This window comes from Prionailurus bengalensis, chromosome B2 (genome assembly GCF_016509475.1).
Source record: "Prionailurus bengalensis isolate Pbe53 chromosome B2, Fcat_Pben_1.1_paternal_pri, whole genome shotgun sequence".
In the NCBI taxonomy this organism is placed as follows: domain Eukaryota; kingdom Metazoa; phylum Chordata; class Mammalia; order Carnivora; family Felidae; genus Prionailurus; species Prionailurus bengalensis.
Genome location: NC_057349.1, coordinates 25,791,692 through 25,815,083, shown reverse-complemented (window position 1 = coordinate 25,815,083; position 23,392 = coordinate 25,791,692). Strand labels below are relative to the sequence as shown.

General features: G+C 43.1%; 1 protein-coding gene and 1 long non-coding RNA gene across 6 annotated transcripts in view; one reads left to right on the top strand and one right to left on the bottom strand.

Moving 5' to 3' along the window:
- Positions 1-10,681: 10,681 nt before the first annotated feature.
- LOC122489298 lies at positions 10,682-13,519 on the top strand. Its single transcript, XR_006298888.1, has 2 exons — positions 10,682-11,627; positions 12,946-13,519. It is a non-coding gene; the product is annotated as an uncharacterized LOC122489298 (long non-coding RNA).
- The window catches only part of SERPINB9 (serpin family B member 9), a 60,350-nt gene continuing 50,133 nt past the window's right edge, over positions 13,176-23,392 (bottom strand). For 4 of the 5 annotated variants that reach the window (XM_043590951.1, XM_043590953.1, XM_043590949.1 and 1 more), the window contains 6 exons: positions 22,655-22,832; positions 20,073-20,210; positions 19,610-19,727; positions 17,943-18,085; positions 15,631-15,786; positions 13,176-14,300 (listed from right to left, as the gene is read on the bottom strand). In XM_043590951.1, the coding sequence (XP_043446886.1) occupies positions 13,896-14,300; positions 15,631-15,786; positions 17,943-18,085; positions 19,610-19,727; positions 20,073-20,210; positions 22,655-22,822 (1,128 nt within the window). In that variant the 5' untranslated portion in view covers positions 22,823-22,832 and the 3' untranslated portion in view covers positions 13,176-13,895. The remainder of the gene's footprint in view (positions 14,301-15,630; positions 15,787-17,942; positions 18,086-19,609; positions 19,728-20,072; positions 20,211-22,654; positions 22,833-23,392) is intronic. The other variant, XM_043590952.1, reaches the window with a different exon arrangement.

The window sequence follows — 23,392 nt, the reverse complement described above, 5'->3', positions numbered from 1 at the left end:
TGAGGTGAAACAGTAGGTAGTTTGAAGCTTTGGAAGGCCTTGGAAGAGTCAAGTTTGAATGCCAACAGTTAGGCATTGGAGATCTACCCTTTGTAGAGAAAACTGTGAATAGCCATTTGCTCCTCCAACCTGAGAATAGGCATTTTCTTTCTGAACCCAAATTAACATTCTGCTCTAATAATGCTCTAATTTCCAGTGTACCCTCAGAACATCCTAAAGTTGTTGAAAATCACAGCATAAAGTGTAAGTGCACATATCGTTAAGTTCTGAGCTCAGAATTTCAGTTTTTTTAATGTTTATTTGTTTTGAGAGAAAGAGAGAGACAAAGCATGATCTGGGGAGGGGAGAGAGAGAGAGGGAGACACAGAATCCGAAGCAGCCTCCAGGCTCTGAGCTGTCAGCACAGAGCCTGATGCAGGAATTGAACCCATGAATTGTGAGATCATGACCTGAGCTGAAGTCAGACACTTAACCTTAACCAACTGTGAGCTCAGAATTTCAAATAAGCTTCTTTATTAAGGTGTTCTCCCTCCTGTGGGGCTGAGGTCAACACAGGTATATTGTAAAGGGAAAGAAAAGGATAACAGAACAGCAGCCAGAGGGACTTGGCTTATGGAGAGGAGAAACTTCCACAGAAGAGAATCCTCTTTGTTCTGTGATGCTAGACAGAGAAAAAGGAACAGGTGATCTGTATTCAGACTTTGGGGTTTGTGCATTTTGCCACCTTGACCACATAAGCCACTTCTGTGCCTTCCTGATTGACTTCCACAAAAGACCTGTGCACAGACTTGGACCCAGACTGTTCTGTCTTGGACAACATGCCAGAAAAGTCAGGCATGCTATTGTCAAAAGCATTAATTCCCTAACCGCCAAGAACAAATCCTATACCACAGTTTTCTTTGTTGTCCATTGCTCTTGACTTTGTCCACTTGCTGAGCTTTTCATGTGTAAGCTCATTTTCCACCTGGAAAATAAGAGGAGACAGCCCAAGGGTCCATTTGGTAGGTTTGCACTGCCACCCACCCCCGTCCCGTGTAATTACTCAGGACCATGGCATCATATATTCTTCTGTCCATGAGGTAAGGCCTCATAGAGGTTTAGACAATGCCCAGGCCAATATCACTTTTTGAGTCTCCTGGTTTAATAAAAAGAATTTTTTAATTAAGAAATACCAAGCATTATGGTATATTTTTAAATTTTATATTTAACAAATGGATGCTTTTAAAAATGCAATGTAAAATTGTTGTGCTATCCCCAAGTTAATTATAGGATTTATAAAACATTTTTATGGAGCACCTGGCTCAGTCAGTTAAGCGTCCAACTTCCGCTCAGGTTATGATCTCACAGTCTGTGATTTCGAGCCCCACATCAGGCTCTGTGCTGTCAGCTCAAAGCCTGGAGCCTGCTTTGGATTCTGTGTCTCCCTCTCTCTCTCTGCCCCTTGCCCCCGCTCATGCTCTGTCTCTGTCTCAAAAATAAACAAAAACATTTAAAAAAACATAGTTATATGGTTTATTTTATGGGACATGAGCTTAAATTTTATGATTAAAGTATTCTCCATCTATCTTTTCAGTGTATCTCTGTGACTCTACATATAATGACATTAGAAAATAATTTTAACAGTTCGGCTTTGAGGTAAGTGGCCCCCCATCCCAGGCTCTGCTCCTGGCATCCCAAGGCCTGGAAACTGAACCAGGTCCCCAAGTACCCTGATGTTAGCTCCCACCCATCACCTGGGCCCTGTAGGGAGGTGTTTACTTATAAGCGACAGGTCAAAATGGAGTTAAAATTCAAGAATATTTGAATTTCCCATCCCCGACAGCTGGTTTAAGATGATGGTCAAGTTGATTTCAAATTACTGTATTTTGCTTGTACTTGCTTGCATTTTTATATTTTATTGGCTACTCTGAATCTATTCATGAATTGCTGTAGAACTGACAGTCAAGAATTTCTCATCCCATTGCAAAGAGTTTAGCCTACATCTTTGTGCATGTCTGGAGTTTTTTGGTTTTTTGGTTGTTTTGTGTTTTTTTTTTTAATTCCAGGGTAGTTAACATACAGTGTTATAGTAGTTTCAGGTGTACAACATAGTGATTCAACAATTCCATGTATTACTCAGGGTTCATCATGATAAGTGTACTCTTAATCCTCTTCACCTATTTTACCCATCCTCCCACCCTTCCCCTCTGGTAACCATCTGTTCTCTAGAGTTAAGAGTCTGATGGGGTATCTGGGCGGCTCAGTCGGTTAAGCATCTGACTTCGGCTCAGGTCATGATCTTGTGGTTCATGAGTTTGAGCCGCATGTCAGGCTCTGTGCTGACAGCTCAGAGCCTGGACCCTGCTTTGGATTCTGTGTCTCCCTCTCTGCCCCACTCACACTCTCTCTCTCAAAAAAAAATTTTTTTTAGTCTGTTTTTTTGGGGCACCTGGGTGGCTCAGTGGGTTAAGCATCCAACTTCAGCTCAGGTCATGATCTAGCAGTTCATGAGTTTGAGCCCCACGTTGGGCTCTGTGCTAACAGCTCAGAGCCTGTAGCCTGCTTCAAATTCTGTGTCTCCCTCTCTTTCTGCCCTTCCCCTGCTTGCTGTCTCCCTTTCTCTCAAAAATAAATAAACATTAAAAAATTTTTTTAAAAAGAGTCTGTTTTTTGGTTTGTCTTTTTTCCCCCTTTGTTCATTCGTTTTATTTCCTAAATTCCATATGTGAATAAAATCATATGGTATCAGTGTTTCTCTGGTTTATTTCACTCAGCATTATATTCTGTAGCTTCAAAAGATTTCATTGTTTTTATGGATGAGTAATGCATCATTGTATATGCTTACATACTGCATCTTTTTTGTCTATTCATCTATGGATGGACACGGGTTGCTTCCATAGTCAGACTATTGTAAATAATGCTACAATAAACATAAGGGTGCATATATTCCTTTGGACCTTTATGCAGTTTTGCATCTGACATTTGAGTAATTTTGAAGTGCTAGGATGTTTTGTTCTTAGTATATTTTCTTTCATTCAAATGAAAATGAAACTTGATCCAGGAAGTTTGTGCTATGATAAAATAGTCAAATAATGTACACAAGGAGGGAGTTAACTATGTACTATTAGATTTTCAGAAAAAGAACAACTAGCTTTTATGAGTTAAACCCATAAGGCACTTCCATGGAAGGTAGGGGTAAGAAGCCTTATTTTCACTTGACTTACCTGAAGAGTCTTCATAAGGAGGCCAGCTGTTGTGTTCTTGAACAGTCTGTGACAAGAAATCCCCTTGGGGTACAGAGATACCTCAAGGAACTCTGACAGACACTGGGGCCAGAGGAAGACAGGCCAGGGGCAGACAGCAGGTCCCAGGATGTCATTGAAAAGGGCACTGGTTGTGCTGTCTCGATGTTTTGGCCAGGGCACAGGAGGTAAAGGCTCTGGGGTAAGTTTGGAGAGGGAGCAGAGAGGAACCGCCTTGGTGGAAGCAGAGAATGGGAGATGGTGTGGAGAGTGGGTCTGCTAACAGACAGCCTGAACCAGCCTGGAATGATCCCTGATCCCTGGAAAACTGAGCAAAGGAGAAGCCCAAATACCTTTTTTTCAAACAGGGTTCCTGAGTGAGGATGTGGAGAAACTGGAATCCTGTGCTCTATGGGTGGGAACGTAAACTGGTGCAGCCACTGTGGGAAAGAATACGGAGGTTCCTCAAAAAATTAAATATAGAATTACCGCATGACCCAGAGATTCCACTTCCACGTATACACCCAAAGAATTGAAAGCAGAGACTTGAAGAGATACTTGCACACCCGCGTTCACAGCAGTATTATTCACAACAGCCAAAGACTGGAAGCAACCCACGTGTCCTTCAGAGGATGACTGGACAAAATGTGGTGTGTGTTTATACCATAGAATATTATAGAGCCTTAACCAGGAAGGAAGTTCTGACACAGACTACAATGTGGATAAACCCTGAGGACATTGTGCTAAGTGAACAGAGTCACAAAAGGAAAAATACTGTATGATCCCACTTACATGAAGTCCCCAGAGTCATCAAAGTGGAAGGGTGGGTGCTGGGCCTGGGGGAGTGGGGGGGGGGGGACTGTGATTAATGGGGGCAGAGCTTCAGTTGGGGAAGATGATAAAGTTCTGTGTGTGGACGGTGATGATGGATGCACAACAGCATGGATATATTTGACCCTGAACTGTACACTTAAAATGGTTGAGATGGTAAATTTTACGTTGGGTGTGTTTTACCACAATAAAAAAAAAAGATTAATAAAAGAGTTCCCAAGATGTGGCCTCAGCAGTATCAGCTAAAGCACACCTTTCTTGCTTTTCCTAAAAAATGTTATTTAACACATAGATGGGTGGGCAAGCTGACCGCACTTTGTGTCTTTGCTTCTAACTGTTCTCACCTGGGTCCTCTGTGAAGGGCAAGGCTGGATGGGGGACAAGTCAAAGTGCCTGATGTGGCTGTGGGGCCACTCAAACCACGCTCCCCATGCCCCACTCACTAAGGGCTGTCCCTTCCACCACATTTAGTGGCAGGAAATTTTGTGGCCCAGGTGCTCATGGATAGGAAAGCACCTTTCCTTACATAAATATAGAAAATGGAAACTGTAAGTGCCTAGGCATCATTTTAGGTAAGAGGGGAAGTGTTAATTCACTAAGTATTGATAAAAACCTTTTGTGTTAAGCTCCACTTTGGTGTTGGATAAGATGGTCTCTGAACCCTCACAGAGCAAGTGGGTGGGAATTTAAAACTGTGGGTAGAACAGAGCCATTTGAGAATTGAGGAGGAGGGCCAGGGGTTATGGGAACACACGGTGGGGTCCCAGTCCAGCCAGGGTGCGCCTTCCTGAGAAAAGGGGAGTTGAGACTTGGAACAGCAAATCAAAACAAGTGGCTATCAACTAGTTTCTTATCTGCATGAGGGGTGACCTGAAAATAGTCTGGAATTAAATTCCTGAAGTAGGAGGGGAAATTCCTACTGTGGAGGGGGGAAACGGACAGGAAAACTTCACCTTAGTGGGGCTCAGCTGTTTATAGTCAAAAAGGCCAGGATAGAGAACAGGCCTTAAGAATTTTACCTGCCTTCCCTCCTTCTACCTTCCTACAAAATGGAAGGTTCTACAAAATGGAAGGTTTTTCAAGAAAGAGGGTGGGGCAAGAAAGTTGCTGGCCAAAGGTAAAGATTGTTCTGGGCAAGGGCCCTTTTCCTTAAAGGAAAACTAAGGAGTCTTATGCATATGACCTCATCTTCCTTTGGGGATGGAGAAGGCCCCTGTGATGGAAAATTTTCTGACTGGCCAGTTAAGACAGTATTTCTGGGGAGAAATGAAACTGCAGTTAAGTCAGGTATTGGGACACCTTGGTGGCTCAGTTAAGCACCTGACTTCAGCTCATGTGATGATCTCATGGTTTTGTGAGTTCAAGCCCCACATTGGGCTCATTACCATCAGCACAGAGCCCACCTTAGATCCTCTGTTCCCCCCTCTCTCTGTCCGTCCCCCACTCATGCTCTCTCTGTCTCTCTCAAAAATAAACATTGAAAAATATATGATTAAGCCCCAGTTTGGGGACTCAGCCTGAGTAATGCCATTTGGGGCTTGTGGTTTTCTTTTTAACAAGGTCCATCCTCCTCTCTTGTTTGTCTCTTTGATTACACCTACATTTTATTTATTTATTTTTAAATGTTTATTTATTTATTTTGAGAAAGAGACCATGCAGTAGGGGGGGTGGGGGGAGATAGAGAGAGAGAGAGAGAGAGAGAGAGAATCCCAAGCAGGCTCTACACCGCAAGTGGAGCCCGACATGGGACTCAATCCCATGACCCTGGGATCACGACCTGAGCTGAAATCAAGAGTCGGGAGCTTAACACTGAGCCACCCAGGTGCCCCACACCTACATTTTACTCCCAGTGCTACCACTCACTGTCTATGCCATCTTAGACAAATTTCTAAACCTTTTTGTCCTAAGTTCCTCATTTGTAAAATGAAGATAATAGTTCTGGCTTTGCCTGCAGCCTAGAGCTGTTATAAAAACCAAACACCCAAATGGATTAAAAGTGTTTTCTAAATTGTAAAATTATTCCATGCACATATTCCATTATCACATTCTCCCTTGTATTAAACATAAACTTGTTTTTCTTTCATCCATGGTTAACTCCTTGCAGAACAGGACCATGTCTGAACTGTCTTCATGTTTCTTACAGTCCCTCACACATTTCAGCAATGCCTCAGGTCTCAGCCAGAGGGCCAGGGCCACAGGGTTCCCAGGTCTGGGGAGGGCACGGCTGGCACATTCAATGTGGATGGCTTGCTCTGGAGTTTTGCAGACAAACGAGGCCCTCTCCTCCCCCAGGAGAGGAGCCTAATGTCTCAGAAAATGAGTTGTCCTTGCTCTGCCACAACCTAAGTTGCATTTAATTTTTAAACCATCTCTTTCTCCCAAGAACTGGTGCTCGGGCAACACTGAGCACGCAACAATGAGCAATGATTCACAGCGTTTTGATCTCCATTGATGTGAGGGAGCGGAATAGTTAGTTGGAAGTCTCACCTGAGGGGAGGACACTCTGTCCAGGACCCTCAGTCAGGACTGTTCACTGTGGGGCTTCCTCAGCCAGAAGGTTGGATGTTGTGAGTACCCGATTTGATAAATTAAGCCTTCTTTATTCTCTACACTTCTTTCCCTCTTTATGTTTACTCTAGTTGTTTGATTCCTTATTTCCTTTTCCCTTATGATTAAAGTTTTCCTCTATGAAACCGAAAGAGTGGCTATCATGAATTATTCAGAACCCCCACCACAGGATGCTAAGAGTAATGGAGCTTCTCAGAGCTGCCTGCTGGAAGGCAGGCTTGAGCTGACAAATGGAGGACTTTCCACTTGTAATGTCAGTCAAATACCACAGCCAAGGTGAAGTTTGGGTTGTTGTTGTTATGTTTTTTGTCTTGTTTTGTTTTGTTTTGTTTTTTTGTATCCTCATCTTCTGGGCCAAAGTCAACAACATTCTTATTTTCCTTAAACTGAGCTGAATCAAAGGAAGCTGCCTCAAATACCTCAGATATTTTGGCTGCCACGAGCACATTACTGAGCTATGAGACACACTGCTGCTCATTAAATGGGAAATGCAGAGATAACTAAAAGATAAATTATTTTCTGATGACTATTGCCATAAAGCTTGTTTTTATAAGTCTTCTGGAATAATAAATTCTCATGAGAAGAAAAGAGCTATAAAAGATATTTTCAAGACCATAGAGAAAGTTGAATAGGGATTGGATGTGAGGAAATAACTGTTCATTTGGTTAAGTGTGAATGTGGTATTATAATTATGTAGGAGAATATCTTTTTAAAAAATAAATGCATACTGAAGTAGGGGTAAAAGTCGTAATGTATTCATTGATATTTTTTGTGGAAATGTCTAATCCACTGTTAAGACCATCTACCAAGTTTTTTATTTCAGGTTTTTCAATTCTAAAATGTTCTTTGTGTGTGTGTGTGTGTGTATTTAGTTTCTGTTTCTCTATTGGGTTTTCACATCTGTTCATTCATTATGCCATGTATTCCTCAAATTTTTTAACATATTTATAACAGTTATACTCTTTGACTGTTAATTTCAACATTTGTATCATTTTCGTGTCTGTTCTGTTGACTGCTTCCCTCCCCCCTCGTGGTTATAAGTCATATTTACTTACACTTTCATATAATTAGTAATTTTTTACTCATTCTAGACATTTTTTATTACGTTGCCTTCTTTCAAATACAGTTGAGTTTTGTTCTTTTTCATTTTTTTAATATTTAAAAAAATTTTTTTAATGTTTATTTTTGAGACAGAGAGTGAGTGGAGGAGGAGCAGAGAGAGAGGGAGACACAGAATCCAAAGCAGGCTCCAGGCTCTGAGCTGTTAGCACAGAGCCCAGCATGGGGCTTGAACTCACAAACCACGAAATCATAACCTGAGCCAAAGTCAAACGCTTTACCGACTGAGCCACCAGACACCCCAATTGAGTTTTGTTCTTATTTGGTGGCTCAGCTTGATGTTGCAGAGGTTAGGTTTCTAAGGAAGGGTCTACATTAACCCTTGTTCTTGGGCTACGTTAGCCACAGTACTAAGGCCTGGGCTTCCTGGACTCTGAACTAGATACCCAAGTTGTTTCGCAGGGGGTTCTTAACTCTGTAAGGTCAGAAATCTAACAATGCAATCTGATTGCATTGCAGCACCATGCAATCTGGAATCTTGGTTCATCCCTCATAACCCAGTCTGGCTCTGCCAAATCTCACAGAATCTTGTGCTTGCAGCTTAGTATTCATAGACTCAAGGAAACTCCTGTGTATGCTTTAGGAGAGACTTTGTGTTTCTTCCCCTTCCGTGGCACCATGTTCTGCAAATGCAACTTGCACCAGCAACCATGGACTCTGATCTTTGTCCCGCCCAAAGGAGTTTGGGCTCCTCTTCCTGTGCTACAGTTTGGAAAGTGCACTCAGGCAGAATATAGATCTCATATTAAATGTTGCCCTTCTTTCAAAGATCACAGCCTTGTACCATCTACCCAATACCTGAAAGCAGCTAGTTCATATATATTGTCCAGTTTTATGGTTAACTACAGTAGGAGGGGCAGATCCAATACTTGTTACTCCATCTTGCCTTAGAACCAGAAGTGACGTCAACTTGCCTATTAACCTCTGAGCTTCAAGTTCATCCATACCTGTGGCATGAGGAGTTGGGCTAGATCAATGATTCTCCAACTTTAGTATGCATCAGAACCACCTGGAGGGTCTTATCCTCAGAATTGATGAGGTCTGGGGTGGGGATGCATAAGAATTTGCATTTCTAACAAATTCCCAGGTGATTGCGATGTTGCTTATACAGAGACCACACTCCAGGGAACCACTGGACTAGATCTATGTGTTTCAACCCTGGTAGTACATAGAGGTTTTTTTAAATACCATGAGGTACCAACCTAAAAGAATTAAATGAAAATTCCCAGCGGAAGCTAGGCATGGGATGTTTTTGTGTTTTGTTTTTTGTTTTTTGTGGGTTTTTTGTTTGTTTTTTTGTTTGTTTTAATAGTAGACCTGTCTTTAACCTGTCCCATCCATCCTCACTCCTTATCCAGGAAGCCAAGGAGAACTAATTTTATGTACAAACTTCAATGTGCACATCATTATTATCTTTTTACTGATTTAATTATGTTTATTGTTAAAACTACATTTATGATAAAAAGTCAAACACTACAAAGGAGTACTCTGAAAAAAAGGAAAATATCCAGGCCTAGATAACATTAACTATATATATTCTAGAGGACCTCAAACTGTTGGTTAATATTCCTGTGTGTGTCCCTTCTACACATAACCCAGAGGCAAGAACTGGCCATTTGGCCCCACAAGGTAGCCAGAAGAAAACAATCCTGCCATGTGCTAGAACGGAGGAAACCCAGACACTTTTGGTAAATGATTCTAATGACAACACACAATTCCTCCTCCGTCTGCAATTTGGGCAGTGGTATTTCCTTTTGCCCCCAGGAAGATCATGGCCAAAGCAGAGGAGACATTCAGGGAAGGAAAAAAACACATGGTGTGAGGGGTTTTCTTCCCATAGTTTCTTTAAAAGATGGATACAAAACTCAGGCACCTAACCACTATGCTGCCGTTGGGCTCTGCTACTATGTAAGACTGATCAAAACAGTCTCAGAGGATCTTGAGTTTGGAATTTCAGGCTACTCGGGGGCAGATTTATGTTCGGCCCCCACCCAGAGCACTCCTAGACCAGGGTCTTCTTGTGGACCCCACTGGGTCCTCCTGCTATGCCAAGGCCCCTCCTCTCCTTGCCCTGGGTAAGTCCAGAACCCTGTCCCAATTCTTGTCCCTGCAGGACTTGAGTCCCTCCCAGACCTTGCCAAGAGAACCAGGATGGACTTGAATGCCTGCCTGTGAGCTCTGCTTCCTCAGGCTCTGGATTGAGAGGAGCACAGAGCTCTCTCCTTGGAACCCAAATCTGGACTGGGTTGCCATCTTCAGCTTACCTCTGGGAAGCCCCACTGACCAAGGAGAGGGTGCTTCCTAAGAAGTGGGGGGAGGGGGTCATAGAGCTGACCTTACAGACGGCAGGTGCCAGGCAGTGGTGAGAGTATTCTGGGCAGTGGCCAGTCCAAATAAATGCTGGCCAAACACAACCAATGAGACCACACTGGTGCATATTTGTTAAATAGTCTCATCAGGCTTCTCTCCCCAAATCAGTGACTAATTCCTCACTATCTAAAATCAGTGCTCATATAAGGACATAACGTCCTGGCTCTCAGAGCCTGCCCTGCTGACCCTCCCAACTTCTACTCTGAAGTTCTCCCTGAATAGGAATCAAGAGCCCTGGCCTTCTCAAGAAAGTGGACAGTGAGGGCTTGTCCCTGCTAGTGCACCTGCAGTTACTAAACAACGCAGCCCGCTGTTTTCTATCCAAGCACACACCAGATGCTTAGATTCTGGTGTTCCTTCTTTGTCCCTTCCCAAAGCCAAAATGACTCCCCTCGGGCCCCAGGTTCTCAGGGAGACAGGAGCCAGCTGGCGGCTGAAAAGCGAAATCAGACGCCCAACTTTGCCTTTCTCCTAAAGCTTCCAGCAGCTCCTTCCCCTCCTCTTCAGTCCAGTCCCAAGGGCGGCGGGGGGGGGGGGGGGGGGGGGCTGCCGGTACGTTGAGGGGGGGGGCGAGGGCGGGGCCGAGACAGAGACTGCCCCGACTCGGCGGGTGGGGGCTAGGAGCTGGGGGCGGGGTCGCGCTGGACACCCCAGAATGCTCGTCCACGTCACAAAGCTGTTGTCCCCTCTCCCCCATCACAGCACCCGAGGTCCGGACCAACTTGGCCTCACTCCAGGGATTTTGCTAACTTGGCCTCACTCCAGGGATTTTGCTAGACCGTATACCGCTTCATGCTATCCATCCAGGGGCTCCCAGAATGGTGGCACGGGGCCTGGGGCACCAATGAGCCATCCTTCCTTGGAGAGATCTGGTTTGGGATCCCAGCTACTCTCGCCCTCCAGCCCGCCTCACTTGAAACTTCCGGCAATAGAGACTCCTTTGACGTTCAAAGAAAACAGGGACAAAACACTGGCAGCATAACGTTTCCACTGTGGAACAGCTAAGCTGCTGGGATGGCGTCTGGGCAAGGCGGGGTGAGCAGTGAGCCTGTGCATCTTGGAGTAGAGGGCGTGTGTTTCACAGAGGCTCTCCCCCTCTGGCCTCTGGCTTTGGGGTCTGAAAGCTCTGGCTTCATTTCCTCTGCCAGTCTCCTACTAGCTGAATGAATTTGAACGAGTTGCCTAACTTCTCTGAACCTCAGTTTCCTTATCAATCTTCCCAGGTTAATAGGAGGATCAAGTAAAATAATGTATCGTGCAGTGCCTCGCAGTCTCTGGCACATAGGATTTAACAGATGCTATTTCCCCCTTCCCCAAAACGAGGAAGGGATTACTAGATCTTCTTTTCTCTACCTCAGTTTTTCAATGGAGCCTGCCTTTCTTTGGAGTAGGTGGCTTAGGCTGTGCTGATGCCATCTTTGCCTGGTTGTCAAAAAGAGATCCAGAAATATAGGCTTGTGGAATGTTGGAGCTGGAAGTCTTGTCCAACTGAACTTACTTATTTAACAACCCTGGAAGGTGAGTACCCAGCTCCCACAGCAGAGAGTGGGGAGGGAAGTATTAGGAGTCAGCTTTCAGGGTTAACATCATGGGTCTGGGACTGGAAACTTCACCTTGTCCTGTCTACATTGTGCAAACAACCTTAGGTCCTGGGAAGTCAGAGAAGCAGTCCAAACCCCCGATAACAAAGAAGAAAGGCTGTTGGTCCCAGCAGTCAGCACTCCCTTTTAGAAGCTTGGCAATATTTCCAAGTGCTTTTGCCCTTCACTGTTAAGTGGCCCAGCTCTGTGAACCTTCTGCACCCTCAGGTCACAAACTGTTCTTTTTACAGGCCAGAAGCTGAGCCCAGAGTGGCCAGGAAACTCTAGTTTGGCCCATTTTGGTTTGTTGGGATCAATATTTGCATTTCCTGGACATTTCTCCTGAGCAGTATCCAAATGCCTGGTATATCCAGGGGACACGAGTCAGCTCACTTACAGAGTTTCTATATCTATCTCTGTCCATCTCTGTCCCTCTCTGTGTCTTGCTCTCTTGATGTCTCTGTATGAGCCAAGCTCACTTAACAGACTCTGTCTCCCCCTGCTTCCCCCCTGCACAGGGGTTGGGGGAGTGGGTACTAGCACTACCACAGCTGTCTTAGGAAAATTTTCTCCCAAATACCCTTTTAAAAGCTTCTCGCTAATCCCTCTTTTCTGGGAGAGGTCTAGAGATCTGGGTGATTTCCCTGGGGGAGAGACATCAGTCACACATTCCACATGAAAGAAATTTCCCCCTTTCTGCAGCTTGCCTGTACCTCCTCTTATAATTCATCACAGCTCATCACAGTGCCCTGGCCAGTGAGGCTGATAAGGGTCCTTGAAATCTTAAGTGACCGTCTCTGAACTCTAGGGAGAAGAGAATGGGGAGGAACTGCTGAGTGGGCACAAGGTTTTCCTTTAGGGCGATGACAATTTTTTGGAACTAGATAAAAGTGATGATTGCACATGTTGCACTGCATTGTTCACTTTAAAATGGTTAATTTTATGATATGTGAATTTCACTTTAATAAAAAAATTTCTTTGAAAAAAAAACAATAATGGGGCACCTGGGTGGCTCAGTAGGTTAAGCAACCAACTCTTGATTTTAGCTCAGGTCATGATCTCAATGATTTGTGAGTTCAAGCCCCACATCAGGCTATGTTCTGACAGTGCGGAGCCTGCTTGAGATTCTCACTCTCTCCCTCTCTCTCTGCCCCTTCCCCACTCTCTCTCTCTCTCTCTCTCTCTCTCAAAATAAACTTTAGTAAAAAAAACAAAATAATATCACTGACATCTAATCACTTTTTTAAAAATTACAGAGTTCATGTGTGATCAAATTACTTCTAACTGCATTGTATGTGGCACACACACATGTAAAATACATTCCCAACCCCGGAGGAGTTTAAGACCTAGCTGGAGAACAGAGATGACTAATACATCAAACAACTTCCATAAGAGCAATGCCCTTCCTCTGTGTGCAATTGAGAGTTCGGAGACGCACCTCTGCTAATGCAGAAAAGGAAAAATTTCTTGGAGATGACATTGGAAATGAGCTTTAAGAGTTGAATGAAATTTTTACTGTTAGAGTTGGAGGTGGAGAAATATAATTAACAGGAAGAATGTCTGATCCCTACAAGGGGGTCACATGATACATTTAAGGATGTTACCTAGTCCAATCTGGCTGTCATAAAAGCTACATCATTCCAGCATGAGTATTAAAGACCAGATGTCAAAAGACCATGACTCTGCCCCTTTGTCTCCAATGCCTGATGCCCTGTTTTCCACATACTTGGTGATGCATGAATGTCAAAGATAAAATAAAAATGTGCATTAAAGAAACTCTAAGAAGCACATGTACCAGGAAAACTATAAAACAGTTGTCTTAGCTAGAAGCATGTACTACTACTGAAATAGGCTAAGACAAGTATGCAACAAGTTTTGAGGTACAAGGCAGAACATGGTGTAACTAAAATGAGTTACATGTGGAATGAGTGGGGAAGAAGTCTGGAGCCATCTAGGAAAATTTTGTATGCCATCCTATGGGATTTGGACTACATTTTAAATACAACAGGGAATCATTAAGTTCTATTGTCCCATGATCTCGACTAAGTAGGGCAAATGAGTGGTCAGTATGGAGAGAGCTGAGTGTGGACAAGCATGAGATTCAGATGGATGAGGAATCTGCCCTCATCACCTAGGCACTTGGCTTTAAAGACCCATGTTCACAGGGCTGTGGTGTAAGACAGGAGGACACAGGAAACGCTCACCCTTAGGGAGCAGAAAACCTGCCGCAGAACAGAATGCTGTTGGCTGCATTGTGCCTAATGAAGAAAAGGAAGGGATGGTCAGCACAGAACCTTGGTCCAGATACCATGCAACACTCCACGACCACTACGGCTGAGGCAGCCGCGGCCTCTGTGCCTTCCTCATTCACCTCCACGACACTCTTGTGCACAAACTTGGACAGACACAGATCTCTCTCAGCTGACATTGCTGAAAAGTCAGCCTTGTCCCCCTGGAAGGCATCAACCATTCCCAAACGCTGAAGCACAGATTCCATGTCATAATCCTCTTCCAGTTTAAATCTCGGAAGGAAAACTTCCACTTCGGTACTCTTCATACAGTCTGGCTTGGTCCAGGCTCTAAATTTCTCATAAGTGAGATGTTTTTCCACCTGAAAGACCAGAATTCGATTTTGAAATTCATACTTTAGTACATATTTACATACACACCCACATACTCTTCCTCCTCGCATAGATGGGTATTGATTGTCACGCAAGACCAGCAGGCACCGTTATCTGCCAGGAAATCTGTGAGATCTCATACTTGTGCTATTAAATACATGGGTGGCTTCCTTGCCAAGCAGGGAAGACTTCAAACAGCCCAGAGGCACAAAGACAGTGGCTGTTCCTCTTGTTGCCCAACAACGTCTAGGAGACATCTTTTATCCTGACAATCATCAATGCCCAGCTGACTGTGATTTTCTTTTTTATTTTTTTATAAACTGTGCTTATTTTTGAAGATGAGGCATTGCTGGTAAGAAAAATGATTGGGAGGGGCCCCTGGATGGCTCAGTCGGTTAAGCATCCAACTCTTGGTTTCAGCTCAGGTCAAGATCTCATGGTTTGTGAGATTGAGCCCTGCCTTGGGCTCCATGTGCTGACAGAATGGAGCCTGCTTGGGATTCTCTCTCTCTCCCTCTGTCTGCCCCTTCCCAGCTCGTGTGCACATGCACACACTCACTCTTTCTCAAAATAAACAAAATTAAAAAAAAAAACACCTTAAAAAAAAAAGAAAAATGGGAAAAAGCTCCTGGTGGAGTCCACCCAGAAGAACAATTTGCCGGAGGCGCAATCCTGCAATCCTGCACACATTCTGAAGAAGAGACACGGTGGCGGGGGGGCGGGGATGGACAGAGACACAGCCAATGGCTGCAGCTCTGCTCACACAGGCCCCTTAGGTCATGGGAGCACCATGTGCCACTTAGTGCCTGTCCCTAGGAGCTCCTGGGCTGTGACTGACTCTCATAGTAGGTAGGGATCCATGCTGAAAGGAAGCAGAGTGAGTGGGGAGTGGCATTTCCAGCTGTTTCTGGCTCTGCCCTCCTGAGTTTCAGGTTCTTAGTATTTAAAATATAATGCTAACAACAATGACTATGATAATAATAATGAATCACATTTATTCAGGGCTGATGATGCACCAGACAATGTGCTAAGCTTGTTCCCTGAACTATGCCCATTTTATCCTAATACTAACTCTATCAGGAGATATTATCACCATCCCCATCTTAGAAAACAGAGTAATTTGGCAAGGTCACATAGGTAATAACGGGAGAAGTAGGTCCTGAATAACAGTTTGGTTCCAAAGCCCGAGTACCTGAATACTGTGCTCTGCTGCCTGGTTGCCCATATCATCAACTTAAAAGGTAACACAAATGTTGGAAATGGTGCTTGAGTTCTATCCTATCAGGAAGGATGTGAAGGTTGTCACTGGATTCATCTCACCGAACTTAGATCCACGTTGTCATCCGGGAGCAGAATGAGCATGCTCAGCTCCTCACCCACATAGGGCACTTCCAGGACCTGGGCCTGCACCTCTTCAATATAGGCAAGCTTAAATGTAGCTTCCTGAAACATCATCTGCACTGGCCTCTGCTCCTTCTGATGGGAATAAACAGAGGAGCATGGAATTAAAAACAGATTATTGAAAGAGGTGATAAAAGTTTCCAAAAGAGGTAGAGTTGACTCCAGGAGTGTTTTCAGCACCCGTGATGGGAACAATATTCATATGCTAATTCTGACTCTTTCCTGTCACCATTACAAGGCATCTCTTGTAAACAGGTATCCTAAGAAAGATGTTCTACTCAGCAAAATAAATGTGATATTCTGCATTTTCCGGAGCAGGAAATCAGATTGTCCTCATTTAAACTATATCTAAGGAGGGGTGTCTGGGTGGCTCAGTCAGTTAAGCGTCCGACTCTTGATTTCAGCTCAGGTCATGATCTCACGGTTTGTGAATTCAAGACCTGTGCCTGGCTCTGCACTGACAGTATGGAGCCTACTTGGGATTCTCTCTCTCCCTCTTTTTCTGCCCCAACCCTGCTCGCACTGTGTGCACTCTCTCTCTCTCAAAATAAATAAACTTTAAAAATATATGTATACAAAAATAAAATATATCTAAGGAAATGATACATAAAATTAAATAGAAAATTATTTCATTTTAACTAGAGAAAGGTTTTGTGATAAGGTGGGAAGAAATTTAAGAGTTTCACAGGAATGTGACAGGTAGTGTATGGACACACCCTCTCAGAAAGCAATCTTGCCCGCAAGTAGAAAGAACTAATATCTCTTCATGTATTTAAATCCAGTTGTTCTGATTCTGATACTCTAATCCAAGGAAATAACTTTTTAAAAATGTAGAAGCGGTGGGGCACCTAGGTGGCTCAGTCAGTTAAGTGTCGGGTTCTTGATTTTGGCTCAGGTCAGGATCTCATGGTCACAGGATCGAGCCCCACGTCAGGCTTGGCACTGAGCGTGGATGGAACTGCTTAAGGTTTTCTCTCGCCCTCTGCCCCTCCCCCACTCTCTCTCTCAAATAAAATACAGAAGAGGTATATGCATGCAGAAGTTAGAGTATTATACTTATTTTTCTTTTTTTTATACTTATTTTTCAAATTGATACAGATCAGCTATTATACAAATTAGAAAAGTTTCTAAAATCAATGCTAGAAAAGTTCTGCCCCTCCCACCTTTGTACCTCAAGGGCTGATTATGTAAAGTACACCTTAAGCCCCCCAAAACACCTATACAGTGTGTTTCCAGATTACATTAAAATGGTATTTTTGCGGGGGGGTGGGTGGTTTGCTGGGGATTTGGCAAGCTATTTTAATACCTGGCTGAAGTTACACCTCAATATCAAGACTAAGATTTTTGTCAGTTTTAATATTAGAAACTTATAAATACTAAATTAATAATGATTAATATTAATTCAAGTCAATACTCATTTTAATTTTTAAATATCTGATTAAAGAAATATTCACTCCCAGGGTTGATGGGGGGTGGGAGGGAGGGGAGGGTGGGTGATGGGTATTGAGGAGGGCACCTTTTGGGATGAGCACTGGGTGTTGTATGGAAACCAATTTGACAATAAATTTCATATATTGAAAAAATAAATAAATAAATCATTAAGCACTTTCTCTCTTTAAAAAAAAAAAATATATATATATATTCACTCCCTCTACCCACTCCCCCAACACACACACATATCACACTTTCTTTCCTTAACACTTGTTTTTTGCTTTCTGTTTAGCAACTTGGGAATAGAAGAAAGTCTTCTATGAGAGTTTCCAGAACTAGGTGGCAGCAATGAAGATAGGAGAGATTATCAGAGGCAGAAGGAGCAGTAATAAAATGCAAAAAAATTATAGACAGCAAATAATTTTTATTCCTCTGTTCTTTTCTACTGAGTTTAAAATTCCATTTATAAATATGTTGTTTCAAATTTTTTTAATTTATGTTTGTTCTTTTTTTGAGAGAAAGAGAAACAGAGCAGAGTGGAGGAGGGGAAGAGAGAGAGGGAGGCACAGAATCTGAAGCAGGCTCCAGGCGCTGAACTATCAGCCCAGAGCCTATCGCAAGGCTTGAAACCATGAATCGTGAGATCATGACCTGAGCTGGAGTCAGATGCTTAACCGACTTAGCCACCTAGGTGCCCTTCAAAATTATTTTTAACCAATCATTTATGCTTTTACAAACTTAGTTTTTTCCATTCAATTTCTTCTTGAAACACTAGCAGGATTTCTGAAAGCTTCTCTCACCTGGTTTATTTTAAAAGGCATTTCACTTGTGTACATTTTGTTGAACTGTTCATTCCACCTTCCTTTGAAGTAGATGGCATTGACAAGAACCAGCCTGGTCTGTGCATCAATCGAGCTATCTGGCAACAGGTCTTGAATTTTACCTTCCAGGAAAGGTAGAGAACACATTCAGGTGATTTTTATAGAACATGGGATGAATAAATCATGATAAGGTTTATTGGCAGATCCTTGGTTACTAGTCAAGAACCAAACATTCTTTTCATTTTTCAAATTTGCTCAGTTTGGATTGTTATGTACAGAAATCAAACACAATACATACAAGTGGTGTTCATGGTCAGGTCACTAAGGCCTTTCCAGAAAGTTGAAGACGGCAAATGATTTCTAAATCACTCAAAGAAAAACACTACACGCGGTCAGACAACGAGGCAAGCAGGTCTGGAGGGCTGGTCTGGAGGGACCTGGGTTATCTCAAGAGGTGAAATGGGATTGTTTGGTTTAGTGCAGCAAAGTTGTAACCAGTGCTAACATTCCACAACTACATCCACATGTCAGAGGCAGCCAGAATGAACGGCTCAATGGGAAAAGAGCTGATAATGGGCAGTCTGGGTGCACTGAGGAGCTCCTGGAAGCAACTAGAAGAGATTTTACTATTTTGATCCTCTAAACAAAACAGCAGACATTCCTGGAAAAGGTAAGGTGGGCAAGTGAAAGATACTCCCTTCTTCCCCTGGATATCAAACTGCCTTTCTGATGAACTAAGAGCATCCCTGTTAATTTGCTGCCTCCAGATAGCATAAGTGGCAAATATTCCAAGAAATGGTGGCAATAACTGCTAACTCTTTAAAGAAAGACAATGTCTGTTCTCGATTGTCTGATTTATTGACAGAAATAGGACTGCTCCTAGTGGTACTAAGTAGAAATGGTACAGAGGGTCCTGAATGGTTCAAACATCATACATCATTGATCATGGCGGCCAAGATCAGAACGTGGCACTCCATAAAACAAAAGAATAAGGCTCAATGCCAAACAAAGGATGATTTCGGTCTGCAGGATTGATCAGCCATGAGAGACAGTCTGCAGTTGACCTATCAAATCTAAGCTTACCAAATCTAATTAAGGGAGTGGAAGTGGAAAACATGAAAGAAGCAGAATAAGTAAGCTTAATGTGTAGGATAAAGCTGGTGGTAGGTCCACATAGAATTTAGAAAGAGGAAGCCCAAGTGTATGACTCAGGGGAGATCTGACCAGTAGTCTCCTTCCTATGAAGGTGATGAACCCACCCAACATGTGAACATCACAGGCCACATGAAAGTACACTTCAGTGTAAGTTACTAAACTGGAAATATGGTCTATGAATTTCTTTTGACATTTGTATCAGTCATTCTGGTTCCCGGAGAATAGAAAAAATTAAGTCTCCGTTGTTGAAAACCTGAGCTTCTGGTCAGAACCACTGTGAGTCCATTAAGGTCCAAATATGCCATGAGGCCCAGCCTGTCAGCATGACTCTGACCATCCGAAACACTAGTAAAATCAGAACAGCAGGAAAAGCAAGGGGAGGAAGAGGAAAGGGAGGAAAAGGAGGGGAAGTAGGGGAAGGTGGAGGGAGCAGGAAACGGAGAAGGGGGAGAAGGCAAAAAAAAACCAAAACAGTAACATGTAATTCTGACCTTCAGTCTTTTTTGAGACCCAAGTGTTGATGTGTTTCCTGGACTGCTCTGCAGCTTTGGCAAAGGAAAGCTGCTCGAGTTCAGCATGGTAGAACTGAAGACAGGATTCCTTAAAGGTCTTTGGAGAGAAAAGTGTTCAATGTGGCTATATTCCTAAATAAAGTTTAGTTTCCAAAAATTTGAATATTATATACTTTTTATTAAAATAAGTATACATCTCTTAAAAGTGATATCTTAGCCTAATAGGTACTAAACTATCAGAGTTTATAAATAAGTCCTAAGCCATAACCAACCAGAAATGGAAAAATGAATTTTACAAGTAGTCAAATTTTAAATAATTCAAGGCACAGTCGTAGAATTATGAGTTTTAAAAGTGTCCACCATTAATTTTGGTTCTCCAGGATCTTTCTTTCAGACTCTATATTTTAAATACAACTTTTATTGTTCTGCTGACTCAACTCACTGAGAGGAATTCACACGTCTTTTCTCCAAAGAGCCTGTTGGCTGTTCTGAGCAAGTACTGGGTGCCAGGTTTGTTCACTTCAGTAAGAAGTAACTGGAAACTCTGATGAATATCTTTCTCTGTGTTTAAAGAAAGCACCTGTTGAGAAAAATAATTTAAAAAATTATCAAAATGGGGTGCCTGGGTGGCTCAGTCGGTTAAATGTCTGACTTCGGTTCAGGTCATGACCCCACGGTTCATGAGTTCAAGCCCCACATTGGGTGCTACACTCACAGCATGGAGCTTTCTTGGGATTCTCTCTCTCTTTTCTCCTCTCCCTCTGCTCTCCCCAACTCACACTTTCTCTCTCTCTCAAAATAAATAAACTTTAAAACAAAAATCAAGATTGTTCTTTGATCTCAAAAACTCTTTATAGAGTTTTATAGAGAAAATTCTTTCTCAAATACTCTACAAAATTTTCCTTTAAAAGAACACTGTTTTCATTTAAATTGCAGATTTAGGGGCGCCTGGGTGGCGCAGGCGGTTAGGCGTCCGACTTCAGCCAGGTCACGATCTCGCGGTCCGTGAGTTCGAGCCCCGCGTCAGGCTCTGGGCTGATGGCTCAGAGCCTGGAGCCTGTTTCCAATTCTGCCTCCCTCTCTCTCTGCCCCTCCCCCGTTCATGCTCTGTCTCTCTCTGTCCCAAAAATAAATAAACGTTAAAAAAAAAATTAAATTGCAGATTTAATACATACTAGAGCAATACTATGTGGAGGTGGGGAGAAGATACAGAGAGAAAAAGAGAGAGAGAGAGAGAGAGGACAGAAAACAGAGGAGTAAGAGTTGGCTTTTCTGCCTAAATAGATCTGTCTTGTTTAAAAATAAGTAATAGGGGGGCACCTGGATGGCTCAGCCAGTTAAGCATCCAACTTCAGCTCAGGTCATGATCTCACAGTCCGTGAGTTCAAGCCCTGCGTCGGGCTCTGTGCTGACAGCTCAGAGCCTGGAGCCTGCTTTGGATTCTGTGCCTCCCTCTCTCTCTCTCTCTCTGCCCTTCCCCTGCTCATGCTCTCTCTCTGTCTCAAAAATAAATAAAAACATTAAAAAAATAAGTAATAGGAAGAATGACAAGGAGAAGAAGGATTCAGAAAAGGGGCTATTATAAAATCTTGCATCCCAAGAAAAACATAAGTATGAAATATGCCCAATAGAGGAAAATTTGCTTCTAAGATTAAAAAAAAACAACAACACAGTTAAAAGCATGAGAAGTTCAAGAAGAAATGGGCATAAATACAATCAGTGGGCAAGGCAATCTTTGTCAGTTTATACAGAATCCAAACACTAGTTCTTTAAAAGAACTTCCCTTAATGCTATAAGTAGCAATGCATATTCAGCATATTGAGTGCCATTACTGTCTAGTTGAGCACAGAAGGATAAGGAACTTTTGATGTCTCTGAATACAATGTAACTGAACAATCTTGAGGCTCTCAAAAAAAAACCAAAAGAACAAAAAAAAAAAAAAACAAAAAAAACCTCCCAGAAGGATTCATCAGCTAGCTTAAAACACAGAAAAGTTCGGTAAGCCCAAAGAAGCCCCTCTCTACACATTAACCTTCACTTCTCAGGTCACAAGCTGAAAAATGATTCAGATAAGCAATTACCCCAGAAAGGGTTGTCAAGAGAAAAGAAAGTGGTATTGAAACAAAGAGCCACACCAACCCTCCTGTAGTGAAGGTGTGCGCAGGGAGCATGAGATAAGCTTGTAGGTTTTATCTTAGGCACATGTCCTCTGCCTGCTCTATAAAACCCCTTCAGGACAGGGATTGATTCTTAATCATTTTCAGATGTTTGCTGAATGTTTGTTAAACTAGTCCACACACAGTCTGTATATGTAATAAAGACATGCCTTTTCATCCACATTTGCCTATTTTTGTCCATCCCCTTACCAGGAAGGCATGTTGGTGTATTAATGACTTGAAAGAGATATTAACCTACCCTTTGTTACCAAAGAATAATTACAGTTATGAAGTCTTTACTTCAAAAATGAGAGATCTTTGGGGCGCCTGGGTGGCGCAGTCGGTTAAGCGTCCGACTTCAGCCAGGTCACGATCTCGTGGTCCGTGAGTTCGAGCCCCGCGTCAGGCTCTGGGCTGATGGCTCGGAGCCTGGAGCCTGTTTCTGATTCTGTGTCTCCCTCTCTCTCTGCCCCTCCCCCGTTCATGCTCTGTCTCTCTCTGCCCCAAAAATAAATAAAAAAAACGTTGAAAAAAAAATGAGAGATCTTAACTGCTTAGATTTCAAATAATTTCAGTATCATTTTCTAAACAAAGATAAGATGCTAGGACAAGATTTTGATAGTCTTAACCAAATTATTAGAGGACTTTTCCCAAAAAAAGTCTCAGCAAAAGAGACTCCCAGCCCTGCCCTTTGCGTCTTGTTCCCCAGGCAGCCCCACCTGCCTGATATAAGCATGTACGTGTGTATGCACGAGGACCCCTCCCCATCCTGCTTCGTGGCAATTCTGGAGTATGAGGTATGAAGCTGGGTGATGGAACATAACAACTGAAAGGGCAGTCCCTTCTCCTGAGTGACAGGTAGGTTTACCTGGGCCATCTGGGCAGCAGTGTTTCCTTTTGCCCCCAGGAAGACCATGGCCAGGGCAGAAGAGATGCTCACAGGAGAATAAAACACGTTGCGTGAAGGGCTGTCCTGACACAGCATCTTTAAAAGGTGAAAGGCAAAGGTGCCATTTGCTTCAGAAAGGGCATCCATGATACAGGTTCTGGAACCAGAGAATAAAGAGAAAGGCTGCCTTAATACACCTCTGAAGGCTATTGATCAAATATCTGGCAATCTTGGAATTGTACTTGTTTTAAAATAATAAAGCTCATAAACATTTTAAGTTAGAGGAAAACCGATTTCTTGTTGCTCCCCATCTGAAAAGCGAGTCCCCATTTTAAGGTAAATAGAGAAGTATGGTACTGGTAGAGATCAAACCAGCTTGAGAGCCTCAGGAATTAACAGCACTAATTCACTGGCACAAACACACAGCACTCAGTCTCCCAGGAGCAGTGAAGTCCAATCCTTTCCCATAAGGACCAGCTCTTCCCACCTGACGAGAAGGACATCAGGGAGAAGGAGGATGGTGTCAGGGAAGCAGGGGAGGGGGAGGAGGGGGAAACTCCCACTGAAAAAAATTCTAGTTTCTCTAGCCTGTTCTCTAGCCTGGTCTCCATAATACTGTTTCTCCTTCTTCTGCTTGTTTTTTTTTTTTTAATGTTTATTCATTTTTGAGAGAGAGAGAGTGCATGAGCAGGGGAGGGGCAGAGAGAGACAAAGACA